At 43.9% G+C, this 17720-nt stretch overlaps 1 protein-coding gene across 4 annotated transcripts in view; it reads right to left on the bottom strand.

Annotated features, from left to right (window-relative positions):
* Positions 1-17720, bottom strand: part of pdzd2 (PDZ domain containing 2) — a 160735-nt gene that overhangs the window by 123220 nt on the left and 19795 nt on the right. For all 4 annotated transcript variants that reach the window (XM_031894800.1, XM_031894792.1, XM_031894794.1 and 1 more), the window contains exon 2: positions 1244-1896. In XM_031894800.1, coding sequence (XP_031750660.1) covers positions 1244-1722 — 479 coding nt within the window. In that variant the 5' untranslated portion in view covers positions 1723-1896. The remainder of the gene's footprint in view (positions 1-1243; positions 1897-17720) is intronic.

Here is a 17720-nt window from a genome sequence, read left to right as displayed (position 1 = left end):
CCATTCCCCAAGGGCTGCCCCTTTCCTACCAGTCTCTGCCCTGACTACCTGCCATATGCAGAATAAACCTATAATGCACCCAACAATGTCGCACCGCTATGCGTCACCAATACACCCCCAAAACTAACCCTCAGTCTGCCTCCGACCCCCTTCTCTCCACTCACTGTTCCCTCCCACTCCCACTACATTTTTGGGTGCTTTCTAGACTGATGGGACTGCGGTTTCCCTTGAATAACCCCCCTTATGCCACGGAGCGTAAGCTCCTGCGCGCTTGGCCCTCCCCCAGCATTACATGCCCAGTTATACAGGACACAATTCCCCTCACACACAATAAACCCACAAGTACCGAGTAGGATGCAACTGAGAGCTGTTTATAAAAACCGAGCCGCCGGTTACACTTCCCATAATAAGTGCAACACAATAGAACCCGACCATTCATAATTCCCACAATTGTTATTAGCTGTGTTTATAGTTAAGGAGTGAGTCCTGTGTGAGTCTATGGGGGGGGGGGGGGGGGGCATTTTATTAAACACACTGACTTGCACACCGGGCTTTTGTGTCAGGAGTATACATAAAAGGAAAACAAAACCCTATAGATCACATTTTTAAAAGTTTCCTGTACAAAGGGCTCCATTCCTCCTGCCCAACTGTATCTAATGCTGCCCCATGGTTTGCCCCCGCAGGGCCGGCTGAGCTACAGGCAGGTGAATGAATGTGGTGGAAGGAGGGATTGGGGTGAAGCGATAGGGTATGGCTACTGGGATAACTGTGCAGGGAGGGGTTGGGTCAGGCCTGGACTGGCATTCCCAGTACCCAGAGGCCCAAACAGCCCCCCACCAGCCCAATAAATAGTGACTGTCTATGGCATCAGTGGGCAACTCTGAATGGGCATTTTGTGCAAGTATGCCACACAGAAAGCACAACCACAGGCAGCCGACTGTACACGCTTGGTAGAAAATTAGGTTTTAAAGAAGCTTGTAATGTTGCTCTGCTCAGAAAATTAAGTTAGCAAGCAGAGAGCAGTCACTTGACTGTTTCTTTGCTCAGTTCTAAGCAGAGCAACATCACAAAACTTTCCTCTTCTCACAAACTTAATTTTCGGCCAACTGTGGGCAGTCTTGAAAGCTAGAAAAAATGAATGTAAATTGTAAAAAAAGTGCTCTGAGGAGCACAGTGAGCAATTTTACATGAGTTAGTTTGTAGGATTTCCAGCTGTGGAAGAGAAGGTTGGACTTGGGCTTACCTGGCCCCGGTGACATCCACGCCGACCATGAGCTGTCCGTTTAGAGACAGAACCTCGTCCCGCAGTCTCATTCTCCCACATTTGGCCGCCTTGCTCTGTCGTTTCAAGTCAGTGACCCAGATACATCCGACATCAAGGACCGGCCCGTTCTGTACCCTCCTTTTTTTCCCGCCTCTGCGTTTCTCCCCGCCATGGCCGAATATAGGGATATTTCCAAAGCTCAGACCCAGGACGTCACCATCATCATCATCGCCCTTGGTCAAGTAGACAGTGCAGATTTCCATATCCAAGGCCCCCTGGCTGTACTTGGACGCGCTTTCATCCAACGTAAAATTGAACTGTATGTATTGGGTTAGTTTGCGTATGGCGGCCAGGTACAGGCGCTTCTCCGGCGCTTCGCTCTCCCCCCCTACATTGTCCTGCAGCCAGCGATGGAGAAGGGCGAGGTAGAGCGCGGCATTCTCCTGAGTGATGGGCATTATGGAAATCCGAGGCTTTGAACATTATGTGAACCATCAGTTCTACATCGGCCCGGGCGGCGTTCAGATTGGACTGACTGGTGGGAAATGGGATCTCGCCAGGCGCTGGGGGGGAATTCACTGGTCAATAATCATTAGGGCGGCGATCACGGCTGAAACCAAAATCCAAGTTTCCTGAGGGGGGAAAAACATTTTAGTCAATAGCAATCCCACTAGTTTGTTAATTAATGAATAAAGTGATGCATGGAATATTCTCTTCATTCAGAGCCCGCGATTGGGGCAAAGTTACTGTAGGGGTAAATGCAGGGGCAGGGAGACCCGCTTACTGCTGCTGGTACATACAGCCCGGCCTGGCGCTCTCACTAGCCAAATAGTGAATTTGTTGGCTGCCGTAGATAGGGCTCATTCAACAACACTGGGCAAATCTGCCCATGGGCAATAACCCATAGCAACCATAATTTGATTGGTTGCCATGGGTTACTGCCCACAGGCAAATTTGCCCAGTGTTGATATATTACCCCCAAGTATGCCTGGGCAGGTACAGTAGTTCTATGTTCAGAGTTACATCTCTCTTACCGTACATACACGGCGACCTGCGCAATGAGTTGCACCCATGCATCACCGCTCACTGACTAAGGAATTCTCAGGGCACGGGGAGAGGAGCGAGGCGAGTAGGTACCAGGTGGAACCCATACACCTGCCCCATCTCCCAACCCCACCCTGCAGTTATAGGGGCTGCTCTGTGTTACTTACATCACTGGGCACTTCCATGGGCTGCAGTTTAGCCCCTTTATGTTTTCTGTGCTCTGCTGTGTAAACTGAAACATTCAGATTTCCTTACTATACACACTTACCTCGAGTTGTAGCCCCTTCCCCTGACACCATCTTGCCTTACTATACACACTTACCTCGAGTTGTAGCCCCTTCCCCTGACACCATCTTGCCTTACTATACACACTTACCTCGAGTTGTAGCCCCTTCCCCTGACACCATCTTGCCTTACTATACACACTTACCTCGAGTTGTAGCCCCTGACACCATCTTGCCTTACTATACACACTTACCTCGAGTTGTAGCCCCTGACACCATCTTGCCTTACTATACACACTTACCTCGAGTTGTAGCCCCTTCCCCTGACACCATCTTGCCTTACTATACACACCAACCTCCAGTTGTAGCCTCTTCCCTTGACACCATCTTGTCTTACTATACACACTTACCTACAGTTGTAGCCCCTTCCCCTGACACCATCTTGCCTTACTATACACTCCAACCTCCAGTTGTAGCCCCTTCCCCTGACACCATCTTGCCTTACTATACACACCAACCTCCAGTTGTAGCCTCTTCCCTTGACACCATCTTGTCTTACTATACACACTTACCTACAGTTGTAGCCCCTTCCCCTGACACCATCTTGCCTTACTATACACTCCAACCTCCAGTTGTAGCCCCTTCCCCTGACACCATCTTGCCTTACTATACACACTAACCTCCAGTTGTAGCCCCTTCCCCTGACACAATGCAATGCTTTGTACACTAATACACAGCAATGCAGATTTCCTTACTATACACACTAACCCCTTTCCAGAAAGGAGGTGCTTCCATGGGGTGCAGTTTAGCCCCCTTATTTTCTCCATGCACTACTCTGTACACTGGAACATGACAATGCTGATCTCCTTACTATACACACTAGCCTACAGTTGAAGTCCCTCCCCCTGACACCATCTTGCCTTACTATACACATTAACCCCTTCCCAGTAAGTAGGTACTTCCATGACATGCAGTTCAGCACTGCTCTGGACACTGGAACATTACAAGGCAGATTTATTACTGTGTATGTGCAGCCAGACACCCCCAGATACCCCCACGTTTGCCCCAGGTACATCAGTTCAGAGCTGAGAGCTGAGAAGCCGGCTGCTTTACAATACATAACATGTGTGTGCGCACCCATAATAACGAACACTGATTTATTTGGTTACCCACAACCCACCGTATTCTAATATTAAACTTATGTACAGAGCGACCCAAATGCTTCTGGTTTCCCACTGAGCTGCACGGGTCACATGGGTCAGAACAGCCAATGGGAGAATAATGGAGTGGCCATGTGACAGAACAAATAACCCAGAGCTAGAATGAATATGTATTATTAACATTAATTATGCTTGAAATCCAGGGTGGAAACACTAAATGGTACATTAGCTCTGGGCATGTATTGGAATTTTCATTTCCGGACTTTTTTTTGCCTAATGAAAGAAACTGCGGTTCTAAATAACGTTATATACTAAATAACAAAAAACTGGGGACTGGGTGAAGTTCCCCTTTAAAAAAATGAAGTGAAGTGTTCAGGTAAGCGCTGCTAAACGCCGGGTAGCACAATTACTAGTTGGCTCCTCGCTTGAAGCACCAATAGAGACATTACCCCCTCGCCCATAAAGCCATTATTGCGCGGCTCCAGGAGAATGAAGTCACAGCTGCTGCTTTGATGCTTATTGTGTGGTTTTCAGTTAAAAGGCAAAGAGAGGGGAAGATGCTGCAAGACAAACAGATTTGGGCAGCGCAGAGTTAATTACCCCCAGAGCCCCAGGAATGTAGCCTGTCTGTGGCTGTTCCTTCTGAAACCAGTCATTATGAGTATGGGAAAGAACTGCTGGGATCCTACAGAATGCACTATGGTACGTACTGGTACGGGACCTGTTATCCAGAATGCTCGGGTCCTGGGATATTCCAGATAAGGGATCTTTCCGTAATTTGGATCTCCACAATTTAAGCTAAAAATCATTTAAATATTTAATAAACCCAATAGGGCTGTTCTGCCCCAATAAGGGGTAATTATATCTTAGTTGGGATCAAGTACAGGTACTGTTTTATTATTACAGAGAAAAGGGAATCATTTAACCATGAAATAAACCCAATAGGGCTGTTCTGCCCCCAATAAGGGGTAATTATATCTTAGTTGGGATCAAGTACAGGTACTGTTTTATTATTACAGAGAAAAGGGAATCATTTAACCATGAAATAAACCCAATAGGGCTGTTCTGCCCCCAATAAGGGGTAATTATATCTTAGTTGGGATCAAGTACAGGTACTGTTTTATTATTACAGAGAAAAGGGAATCATTTAACCATTAAATAAACCCAATAGAACTGTTCTGCCCCCAATAAGGGGTAATTATATCTTAGTTGGGATCAAGTACAGGTACTGTTTTATTATTACAGAGAAAAGGGAATCATTTAACCATTAAATAAACCCAATAGGGCTGTTCTGCCCCAATAAGGGGTAATTATATCTTAGTTGGGATCAAGTACAGGTACTGTTTTATTATTACAGAGAAAAAGGAATCATTTAACCATTAAATAAACCCAATAGGGCTGTTCTGCCCCCAATAAGGGGTAATTATATCTTAGTTGGGATCAAGTACAGGTACTGTTTTATTATTACGGAGAAAAAGGAAATCATTTTTAAAAATTAGAATTATTTGCTTATAATGGAGTCTATGGGAGATTGGGAAGCACTGTCTGTATTGTACACTTATTGCCCAGCTATTTGGCTACAGGATATAACTAGGGACGTACAGTACAGAGAGCCTAATCTCCTGGTATTATTGCACTGGAGAAACAGCGGAGACCACAAGAGACCCAACATCCTGATGGCAGGGGGCCAGTTTCCGGCCCTGATTAACAAATGCCTCGAGGGGTTGCGGGTCAGCCAAGCCACACACACACACGCGCAGCAGAACACAGATCCCAGATTAACACAGAGTAATTCTATTTACAGAACAACCCAAGGCACGAGCACAAAGCCACTCTCATTCAGGGATTTCAAGGGCTGGAGAGTCAGTTCCCTTGAAAAGGGGCCCTGGGACTGCTTCATGTTTATGCTATAACTGTGACAGACACGGACTGCTGATAGATCAAAGAGCTTGCAATTAGCAGCCATATTCTGCCATTATAGCCATGTTCCACAGAGTTTCCACTTCCAAACGGATTCCTGAGCATTATGACTGAATTAGAACTTTTCAAAATGATTTACAGTAAATATCTGTTGGTCCAGTTTAGGAAATAGTTCTGGCTGAGTCTACGGATCTGCTCTTTTCAACTCTATATTCCCACAGTATAAGGGCAGAAATTGGGAGATTTACTAGCTTTGCACTGGGAAAGTAATATATTTTTATGACAAAGGGAAAGTAATTTATTTGTACTCTACATAATGTCATTGCCTACTGCTACTTATACGGCAATATAACTCGTTACCACTAGAGGTCGCTAAAGTTTTATTATATTTTTTTTTTGTTAGGAAATTACTAGAAGATTTTTATTTTTAAATACAGATATAGAATAAGAACACAAATTGTTTGGAGACCACTTTAAAAAACAATTAATGAATTGAGAAACAAATACATGACTTTGAGAATGTGTTTTGGGATCTGACAGGGGCAGCCTCCTGTTGTGCAATGGGGTAGCTGAGTGTAAAGGGCAGATGGGGCTACAGGGGAAGGTCACCCAGACTCAGCACTCTAGGGGTCCCCCAAAAGGTAAAACATTGGCAGTTATTACTGTACTGATTTAATATCACTGGGTGTTTGACTTGTGGTACACTTTTAGGTTAACTTTTAGTATGTTATAACATTTCAATTGGTCTTCATTAGTTATTTTTTATACTTTTTTAAATGATGTGCCTTCTTCTCCTGACTCTGACTTTGAAATGGGGGTCACCCACCCCAGCAGAAAAATTAATTGCTCTGTAAGGCTACAATAATATAATATATTTTTCAATTCAGGTCTTCTATAAATATACCGGTCTCTCATTCAAACCACTGTCTGGTTGCTAAGTTAATTGGGATGCTAGCAACCAGATTTCTGCAGAAATTGGAGAGTGGCTGAACAAAAAGGGAATTAAAAAAGTATGTAAAAAAATAAATAAATAATGTAATATCCATGAGTGGAACACAACCAGAATCTAAATTGTTTTGGGGGGAAAAAAGGATTTTTGAGTGGACCCCTCAGATACAGAGATGCTGATGTTGCCTGAAGAGAGAGCTTTATCGCTGACACGTGTGATGGGAGGGAATACATACGTGATCATTTCCAGCTTAATATCCACCAAGGCTCAGGTTATATAGGTTTCTTAGCTACACGTGTAATAACGGAGGCGAGAATTCTAATGAGAAATCTATTGAGTGCGGGCCCTGTGAGATCGGGCCCCGGGGGCTTTATCAGCACCGCCAGTAGTTTCCTTGCTGTATTTACAGAACATGCGGCTCCCTGCGGCAGAACTAAGGCAGAATAAGGGAAATTCATAGTTTCTGCAAATTCAGCTTATAAAGCTTGAGAGAGCAGGAAAATTAGGCCCAGTGAGATTAGACATCAAATGGATATATATATATATGCAATATATAAACACACACACAGGGCAAAATCTAAAAACCTCTAGTACACAATCCTCAGGTTCAGAGGGGCCCTTGTGAGGGAATATAGTTGTTACCCTACAGCTGACACTCTAAAAAAAAAAAAAATTATAAATATATATATATATACATATACTTTCAGCTGGAGGGTTGCAAGTTTCTCCTCCCTTTGGGTCCCTGACCCACATTCTAAGGAGGCAAACAACTACCAACATCCAGGCTGCTCTTGGTGGCCGAGGGGCAATGACTGACAGTGAATGATATTCCAGCCCCCTGGTATTTCCACTTCAATTTCCATGGTTCAGCTTGGCCTTGGCACAGTGTCTGGGAATCTGAGCCTTTATGCATTTCCTACAGCTGTTTCTTGGCCAATAAGCCATTTTCAAAAATCCATGGCAGCCATACAATGGGCTTGAGATAAACACCTGATCTAGAGTTTTTACTATCTCCTGTGCAACAATGCAGTAAGTGAAACCTGTCACAGTACAGCCACTATTCATGTATGTATGTATGTATGTATGTATGTATGTATATATGTATATCTTTATTTATAAAATGCTACTTATGTACGCAGCGCTGTACAGTAGAATACATTAATACAAACGGGGGGTTATTAAGATAATAATAGATAAATACACAGTATAACAATATATACAAATAAATACAAGATACAGTTGCAATAAGTTAAGACACAAAGACACAAGAGGATGGAGGTCCCTGCCCCGTAGAGCTTACAATCTATATATTCTAACAGTACAGCGCTATCATTGCTGTATCAATATCAATCAAAATGTTATATTTTAAACAGCGACGGCCGCATTTCCCCCTTTTTATTTCCTGCAGATAAAATGCTGACAGAGCCGAACAGCTCAGATAAGTGAGGAAGTGACAAACACGCTCAATTGGGCCGGCGCTTTGCACAAGTGGGAACCCATAGTTGCTCCAGGCACCTCAGCCTTCAAAGGAAAAAGGGATTATGCTGAGATCTATGGTGTTGTCTTAGCGGCATGGAGGGGAATGTAGCCGCAGGGCTAGTTTGTTTACGCTGCAGACTTCAGTGGGAATCAGCCAGTACCATTATGAGCAGCACTGACTAATTACTATTGCAGTTTTATGGCTTTTATAAAAACCTTGCGAAATACAGAATCATCAAGTTTTCACCAACAGACCAAATGGCACTATATGGCTAATGTTGCAGCAGCACGATGTGGCCCCCCCAGGGTACTGTCAGCTTGCCCAAGGGCTCCTCAACCCTTTCAGAATGATGTAGAGACTAATATTCTGAGACAATTTGCAATTGGTCTTCATTTTTTTATTTGCAGTTTTTGCATTATTTCAATAATTGTTTAGCAACTCTCCAGTTTGGAGTTATAACAGCTATCTGGTGGCTAGGGTACAAATTACCTTAGCAACCAGGGCGTGGTTTGAATAGGAGTGTGATATATGAATAGGAGAGGGGCTGAATAGGAGAAAAAAAGTTATAAAAAGTAACAATAACAATAACTGTAGCCTCACAGAGCAATAGAGTTTGGCTGCCGGGGTCAGTGACCCCCATATGAAAGCTTCAGTTAGAAGAAAACTATTGAAAAGTTCCTTAGAATTGTCCATTCTCTAACATACTAAACGTTAAACTAAAGGTGAACCAGTTGTTGAAATGGGGTTTTCAGCTCCGATTTCATGAGATCAATGAATGAGGCAATGGCTTTATACAGGGATAGCGCCCCCTGTCTGCTCACAACCTGCCCTGAATACTCCCCTGTACCAGGCTCAGTTCTGCAGGAAAGGGGCAGTATTTGGGGCCCCTTTAACGGCACAATTTTACTCCGTGTAACATACAAGATATTTTTGGTGCACTATTTATTTAATGATATCCCGAGCCGCTGGCAGTCTGGGCTGGATAATCTTACAGCTCTCTGCTCATTAAATCTCCCAGACACGGACCCGCTGCTCTCCATTCCAAACATGAAGCTGTGAGTCAGGCCCCAAATTAGTATAAAGAGGAAATTCTCTCATTTGAGATCAGCTTTTCCTCCTGTTCCTTCCAGGGGCTGCCTGTTATTATTATTATATATTAGCCGCGCGGCTTCTCAACGGGCAATGAGATGTGACTGATCCATAAAGTGTTCTTCATGGTTACACGTCGCCCAAGTCCCTGGGATAATAGACAGCAGAGCTCCATCCTTATCTCAGCCAACAGATGGAGCTACGGCTGGAAGGGTGGGATCTCATCCCTGTATCGGAAGGGAATTGGGGAATTTAGAGGGAAGATAAAACATTTCTATTCTGCTTTGTGGCACTTGTGTTTTGGTAGGAGCTGCCACGCTGCTTGCCTTGGCTGCACAATACTTCAGCTACAGTATAAACCTTAGTCTGCAGCCCTCCAGCAAGGGATAGAGGGAAGATGGAGCCGCTCAGACCCATGGGAAGGCCTAGCCGCTCTCCCCAGTGACCCAGGGTTAATGGAACAGCGGGTACTACATTTAAATGCCAGTAGGCTCAGGGTTGGACTGGGCCACTGGGAAAAAACCTGGTGGGCCCCTGCAGCCCAGACCCGATCCCTGTAGGGCGTTCCCCCAAGCTGCCGGTTTCCCTCCCACGATGCACTAGAGGTAAGTTTAATTTACGCACGCTCGGAGGAGGGGGACGGACGGGTGGGGGGGATGAGATGGATGGGGGGTGCAGGGACCCTTGAAGCAGTAGCCCCAGTGGGTCCTGCACCCCCTAGTCCCACCCTGAGTAGGCTTATGTCAGAGCAGAAGATCTTTCCTATGTTGAGCAGCCAAAGACAACTAGAGAATGCCCCCCACTGACAGGATAACGTGCTGCCATCTTGGGGCAAAACAGATTGTTGTATACAGAGCACTTACCTATCTTGCCCCACAATATCTGTCCTCCCTTATCTAAAGCCGTTGCCCGCCGGGGCCCCACTACGGCCCCTACTCAGACTCCATATATCACCCCTACTTAACCACTAAGTATATATATTGATCCTAAAGGTTCTAATGTGGGCCGAAACGGCAGACACAAGTGGTATGTGAAATAAAGATATTTTGTTGTTTTTATATTTGAAAAATGCTGGTCCTTACCAAACACACACATATACATATATACTTGTAGTACAGGTTTGGGATCCCTAATCCGGAAACCCATTATTTAGAAAGTTCCGAATTTCAGAAAGGCCATCTCCCATAGAGTCCATTATAAGCAAATAATTTACATTTTTAAAAATGATTCCCTTTTTCTCTGTAATAATAAAACAGTACCTGTACTTGATCCCAACTAAGATATAATTACCCCTTATTGGGGGCAGAACAGCCCTATTGGGTTTATTTAATGGTTAAATGATTCCCTTTTCTCTGTAATAATAAAACAGTACCTGTACTTGATCCCAACTAAGATATAATTACCCCTTATTGGGGGCAGAACAGCCCTATTGGGTTTATTTACTGGTTAAATGATTCCCTTTTCTCTGTACAGGTATAGGACCCGTTATCCAGAATGCTCGGGACCAAGGGTATTCCGGATAAGGGATCTTTCCGTAATTTGGATCATCATACCTTAAGTCTACTAAAAAATCAATAAAACATTAATTAAACCCAATAGGATTATTTTGCATCCAGTAAGGATTACTTATATCTTAGTTGGGATCAATTACAAAATACTGTTTTATTATTACAGAGAAAAAGGAAATCAATTTTAAAAATCTGAATTATTTGATTAAAATGGAGTCTATGGGAGACGGCCTTTCCGTAATTCGGAGCTTTCTGGATATTGGGTTTCTGGATAAGGGATCCCATACATGTAATAATAAAACAGTACCTGTACTTGATCCCAACTAAGATATAATTACCCCTTATTGGGGGCAGAACAGCCCTATTGGGTTTATTTAATGATTAAATGATTCCCTTTTCTCTGTAATAATAAAACAGTACCTGTACTTGATCCCAACTAAGATATAATTACCCCTTATTGGGACAGAACAGCCCTATTGGGTTTATTTAATGGTTAAATGATTCCCTTTTCTCTGTAATAATAAAACAGTACCTGTACTTGATCCCAACTAAGATATAATTACCCCTTATTGGGGGCAAAACAATCCTATTTGGTTTATTCAATATTTAAAACTTAAGTTATGGACATCCAAATTACGGAAAGATCCCTTATCCGGAAAACCGCAGGTCGTGAGCATTCTGGATAACAGGTCCCATACCTGTATAAGGGAGCCGGATTGGGTGCTTCTCCCCCAGCTGGACTAGGCTAGAGGAGAATAAGCCCCATGTGCCGAAGCTCCAAACACATCCAATAGAGGGGAATGCTGGGACTCGTACATACAGCAAAGGAATGCGTCTGGCTGTGCGGTTTCCGCCATAGGAACGCTTGTCCCATTCATCTTTCAATTACAGTCCCATCTACAGAGTCATATGGGGTTGAACGGATCCTCTGATTCGCCTCCCTGCGCTTCCCCTGCCGCTATAAATAATCACACAGTAATTAAAGGAAACATTCCCTCGCACAACCTTCACTTCCACCCGTGTAACCCCTGCCGTCATTACAAAGCATTCCATCAATCAGAGGCAGCCACAGGCAGGGCTACAGTTAAGGGAATGTGGGGAGGTTTAAAGGCAACGTTAACCTTCAAATATGTTGCAGCAAGATCTAAGATTCAAAGATAATTTGCAGTTGGTCTGTTTTTATTGTTTTAGAATTACCATTGCCCTCTAGTTTTGGAATTTATGGTTATCTGGTTGCTATGGCCAAAATTACCCTAGCAACCAGTGGAATGAATGACAAACAGATGAATAGGAAATGGACAGAATGAAAAATGAAATAGGCTTGCACTGTATCTGCTGCAAATAAGTGTAAAGAATGTAGAGAAATGGGGCATTTTTTTACCCATTAACCTTAAAAGGCAGGGAGGCCCCCCCAGTATTGTACAGTTCATATAAAGCAGTTGCAGTGGATAAATACGCAGGCTAAACCGAGCTGGCCCATAACAGGGCATCAGTGAGGGGTAACAGCTGTACAGGAGAGGGCATTATGCTGTATGCGAGTAGCAGAGACAAAGCAGCCGCTCTAAACCTAATTACACACATTAGCATGGCACCCTGCCCTCCGGCACAGGCCTCACCAGGCGGAATTTACAGGAGATAAGGGACAATACAGATTATCCTAATTCGCCCATTTCCTCTCATCCAACCAATGGGAAGGGACAGCTGGCATTAATAAAGCAAATACAGAGGAAATTACTTAAAGCTGATATAATGCTCTTTTGCTCACTTTATTCCGGGCCGGTCCCAGGTGCCATTGCTGCTGGCCCACACTCCAACTGAAACATGGGGCACACTATCCCGGGCAGCACAATCACGTGCCCCACTGGTTCCCAAAGGGGTGGTTTACCTTTAATATGTCCTATTCCGAGCAGCTTTGCATTTGGTCTTTATCTTTTTTTGTTATAGTTTCTGAATTATTTGCCTTCCTATTCTGACTTTAAATTGGGTCCAATGACCCTGGCAGCCAAGAAACAAAAACTATTGCCCTGTGAGCTTACAGTTTTATTATCGTTACTATTTATCCCTTATCTTTCTAGTCAGTCCATGTCGTATTCCAGTTTCCTATTCAAAACACTGCCTGGTTGCTAAGGTAAAGACACTAGCAGCCAGATAGCTGCTAAGAATTCCAAACTGGAGAGGTGTTGAACAAAAAAGCTAAATAAAGTCAAAACCACAAAAAATAAAAAATGAAAACTAATTGCAAATTGTCTCAGAATATCAATGCCTATGTGTAACTAAAAGTTAGTTTAAAGATCAACAAACCCATTAATACAATACAAACCCAATTTATAGAATAGAAACTAGAAAAACAATCAGGTGCCCGACTAGACCTGTTATTAAGAGCACAGAAACAAAGGGTGAATTTATGAACGCTGGAGACAAATATCACAGGTGATGTTGCCCATAGCAACCAATCAGATCTTTTTTCAACTTGTAGGTGACTGTTCAAATCGAATACATTTATACTCCCCCAAATGTCTAATAGTAGTTCATGGGTTGTAGTTCATAGACTGGGATTCCAGAGCACCCCTCAAACAGTCTATCATGGATCTTGTTGTGTGGCCTCCTGCCCCAGGACTCACTCTTCACGGGGCAATTAAACTGAACGGTCTATATACTCCTCACAAGGGCTTCCAAGGGAAAGAATCTTGGTGAGAAGAAAGCCACAGGCCCACACCTGCTAGGGTACTGCCAGGGTACTGCTGAGCTCAGATAGCAAGGTCTCCAGTCCTTAAGTGATGCCAATAGGCAAAATACTGTACAAGTAGAAGCCCCATTCAATATTTTCCATCTAGTGGGTGAACTGAACGACGCAACCATCAAGAGAAGGTTCTAGCACCACTGGGTAGCATAGAATGCTATAAAAGGCTACATTCTTCTCAAGGGCCTCCAGCTGGACAGCCCTTCTCCTTACAATACATACAGCATAGGATACTGGGTACAGGGAACTTTCCATCTCCAAAGGCCTACGCTTTTTGGGCCCATGACTTCAGGACAATAAAGAAGATTTTTTACTTTTATTCTTGTGGCCCGGAGGAGTTCCTTGAGTGCCTGGAGGCCCCTGTATTTCTATCCCTGAGCTGAGGGGAGCTCCTGGACCACCTATTCAGTTTGGTGAGTGTTTCTACACAGGTTACTTGTGGCACCTTCTTTCTTTGCTATTGGAGATACATGGAACAATTTCCCCTACTATATTTGTATCTTTATTTATATGAAGAGAATCTGCCATATTGGTTATCTTGCCAAGGTATTCTCTACAGATGCCAATTGACCTGCACCCCAATCGCTCATAAAATGACGATTATATTCTGCTTCTATTCATAAAAAATGTCTTATAAAAAGGCAAACTAAATGGCACATCCCTCTTATATATAAAATACACAGATAGGGAGCCTTCTGCAAACAATAAGCTCTGCCCCCAAATACTGTATATAACTGTCAGCTTACAGGAAACAATTCATTGGAAGGGAAAGCCGACTTATGGCTTAGGACTATTTCCCATGGAAGGATTGGGGAGTGAGTGATATACAGGCAATTTCCCTCAGGCGCAAACAACAAAGCACATTCGCATTGTACTGGGGCCATATACCGGCTTTAGTGACAGCTCTACAATGTGGCGGGAACTTGAGGATAATAGAGCAAACTGTATATTTCTTTCTGTATTTAAGTTGCACGGGAAATGGGAAGCGGTTCCCGAGCACAGAAAGGAAAGAGATTGTCAGTGATAAATCCGGGAGGTTCATGTGCTCCCAGCTACGGGCGGAAGCACCCTGCGCCCAACTGTGTCTTAGGTTAAAGGGAGACTGGGCCCTATTTATAGGCAGCATTTCACTCTCACTATATTTTGCAATAAAATATAGGAGACTGCCATGAACAGTACTGACCTCTGTGTAAGAACTAAAATCATTGTATCCTACATGGCTTATCTGTTATCTGTGCCCTATTGCCCATTCAGGCTGGATAGCTGCCCCCGTGCCTACGTAGCAGCTGATTTATATACACTGTACTGGGGCTTCTAATGCAAACACACAGTGCAGGGCAGCAGCACATTATGTTCAATTGCACACAAAATCCTTTCATTTGTTGGCGTTACTTGTTCTTTAAAGGGTAAATAACCTCCGAAATGAATTTGCTCCTATGCATTTACATGAAATCATTAGTGTATATACCTATTGCCCCCCAAATCCCGACATACCACTGAACTTCAGCGCGGAAATAAAACCTTCTCTTATTGTGCCAGTGCTCCTTTAATGTCTGTGAGCCCTGAAAAGACCTTTATCTAAAACAGGCAGATGGAGGCGCAAGATACGGCACATAAACATTGTGGTTTTCTGCTTTACTTTGTGTGTTCCAGAGCCAGAAAGGCACGTCTTCTGTGGCGGCTTGTTTGCAACACAATGTTAAAGGACAACTAAATATTTGTCTTTTAGTTTTGTCTGTCAAAAATATGTGGAATTGAATATTTATTTTGATTCCCACCCCCCCCCCCCCCTTAGTTCTGTCAACGTTATTGGCTGAGCTAGTTGTTTCAGCCTTGCCTGAACTGCCATTGTTGCGCTGCCATTAAACCTTCAGAACTGTGCTTACTTCAGGGGAATACCTATGCGGCCAAGTGGCACTGGTGCTCAAGAACCTGTGCCTGGAACCTTTGCTTATTTGCCTGCTACTTCACTGTACCTCTGTCAGGCCAGGCTACCAGATGTGTGCCAGATTTCTGGCTTCTTATAACTGGATTTTAAAACAAAGAAGGCAGTGGAAGGAGATAAGGAAGCCCGTGGCAGGCCTACCAGAAAAACAATGGCAGTTAAGGCAGGGCTCCAACTAAAATCTGAACCACTAAAGGTGGCCATACACGTTAAGATCCGCTAGCTTGGCGAGGGTGCCATCTTTTTCTGATATGCCCACCTAAGGTGGGTGATATTTGGCTAATTTGATTGTTTGGTCATATGAGAATAGGAGCCATCGGACCAGGGACTGTATCAATGAGTTGATGCGGTCCCCAATCTGACGGGAGAATCAAACCGGTCCGATGTTCAGCCACATATCCATCAGGAAGGCCTGTGGGGGGTCCCCATAAATGGACAGATAAGCTGACGAATCGGTGTAAAGGACTCAAATTGGCAGCTTAAATCTGCCTGTGTATGGCCACCTTAACACCTTCATATTGGACCTTAAGAGCAAAAGCAAAATGAATACATATCCAGCTCCTAATCTTTCCATTGAATAAATCCATAGAGAAAAGACAAATAAATGTTTAGTGGCCCTTTAATAATAACAGAAGGAAGGTCCGCAAAAACCGCAGTGTGGAACTTTACAAAAACACCAAAATGTTTGGGACGCAAATCCCCAATTGCCCCAGCTGTGCCATCTCCGGAGAGCTGAAATTGACCACTAATGGTTGACTGGAAAGCGGGAAAGGGAAAATGTGCCCTTTATATTCAGGGGATTTCTCACTGGAAAAACCCCGTCAGCCAAACTGCTGCACTTCTACATGAGCAAATGTACCGAGAGGAAAATACACACTGTTAATAAACAGAGCCCATGTCCAATGTTCCACTTCATTTCTGCACAGTAAACTCAGCCCCCTCACCGTGGAGAAGAATTAAAGGGGACATTAACTCGATGCCTACAGAAATTGGGAGTTTTATGTTGCTAAACAGCTTCTTCCAAAGTGACCGAGCAAAAGTATCAGGTCCGTTTCTGACTGCTAAAAGAGGGGGACTTACACAACATACACATGGTCCCGGGGCTGTGGTTCTGATAAATACTGGGCTGGTATGGGCAGAGCACCGGCCTAGTCAGCAAATCGCCAGCTAGGGCCAGTGCCAGCATTACAAATTTACTGGCAATATAAATGCCCTCAGTTCCCTGACTCTTTCCATGGCAGATCACATCCCTATTCAAATGCCAGCCTCTGCTCCACCCACTGCCCCGCCCCATCTGACCACTCCCCCTTCCTCTGCCAAGCCAGCCCCCAAGTGATGTCAGTGCTGGCCCCTAAGCTAAAGGGCAGTATTAATAGCAAAAAAAGCAACCTTAGGAACAGCAGGTCCATGCTCCCAACCCTGCAGCGAGGGGTGTAACTTTATGGCCTAAGGTGTCAGTAAAAAAATATTTTCAGACCCCCTTTATCCCCAATGTACAATCTGGGGTGCAACCAGTGATTTACTTGTCACCCTCAGTCCCGGGGCCACCCAAGTCATGGGATTTGCTCCCCCTATAATGACACCACTACCTCCAGCCCTTCAGATGTTACTGAATTACATTACAATCGCCCACCAATGGGCAAAACTGCCCCCCACTTCTGCTCAGAGCAATTACTTCAGGCCTTTGTCCATATGAGCAGATATAATGCTGATGGCCCATATAACCCATAAAGTGGTCCGTTACACAGGTTAAGCCCTAATTAAACAACCTGCTCACAAAACCCCTCCCTCCGTGTTCTCTTTCTACTGTTCCACTGTCACCGGGAGTCAGTGACCCAAGCAACCAACGTGCAAGTTAATGTTGTGGCTCAAACCCACTGTTGGTTTATTACTTATAATTCTGTTCTTTCCTATTTATCTTCTTCTTTCAACCACTTTCTGGCTCTATAAAATACTCATTTCTAAGCTACTATATATATATATATATATATATATATATATATATATATATATATATATATATATAGTGTAACAGGTGTCCCACTGTGCCTACTTTAGATCAGGCTCTCGCAATAAAAGTAGAACTGACGTTTAACAAAGATAGAAATGCTGCACATTATTCTGTACCAGCCCTTTAGCGGGGAAGATCTGTGCCCCCAAAGATGCCCCAGTAGCCCCCCATCTTCTTAAATGATTCCCTGCTCTGTGCTACTGTCACTTAGGGGCCCACTCACTATATACTGTATATATACAATATAAATGTCACAGTATAACCTGAGCTTAGGGGCCCACTCACTATATACTGTATATATACACTATAAATGTCACAGTATAACCTGAGCTTAGGGGCCCACTCACTATATACTGTATATATACACTATAAATGTCACAGTATAA

Source organism: Xenopus tropicalis, chromosome 1, assembly GCF_000004195.4.
Source record: "Xenopus tropicalis strain Nigerian chromosome 1, UCB_Xtro_10.0, whole genome shotgun sequence".
Taxonomy (NCBI): Eukaryota; Metazoa; Chordata; class Amphibia; order Anura; family Pipidae; genus Xenopus; species Xenopus tropicalis.
This window is presented reverse-complemented; position numbering and strand designations above follow the sequence as displayed.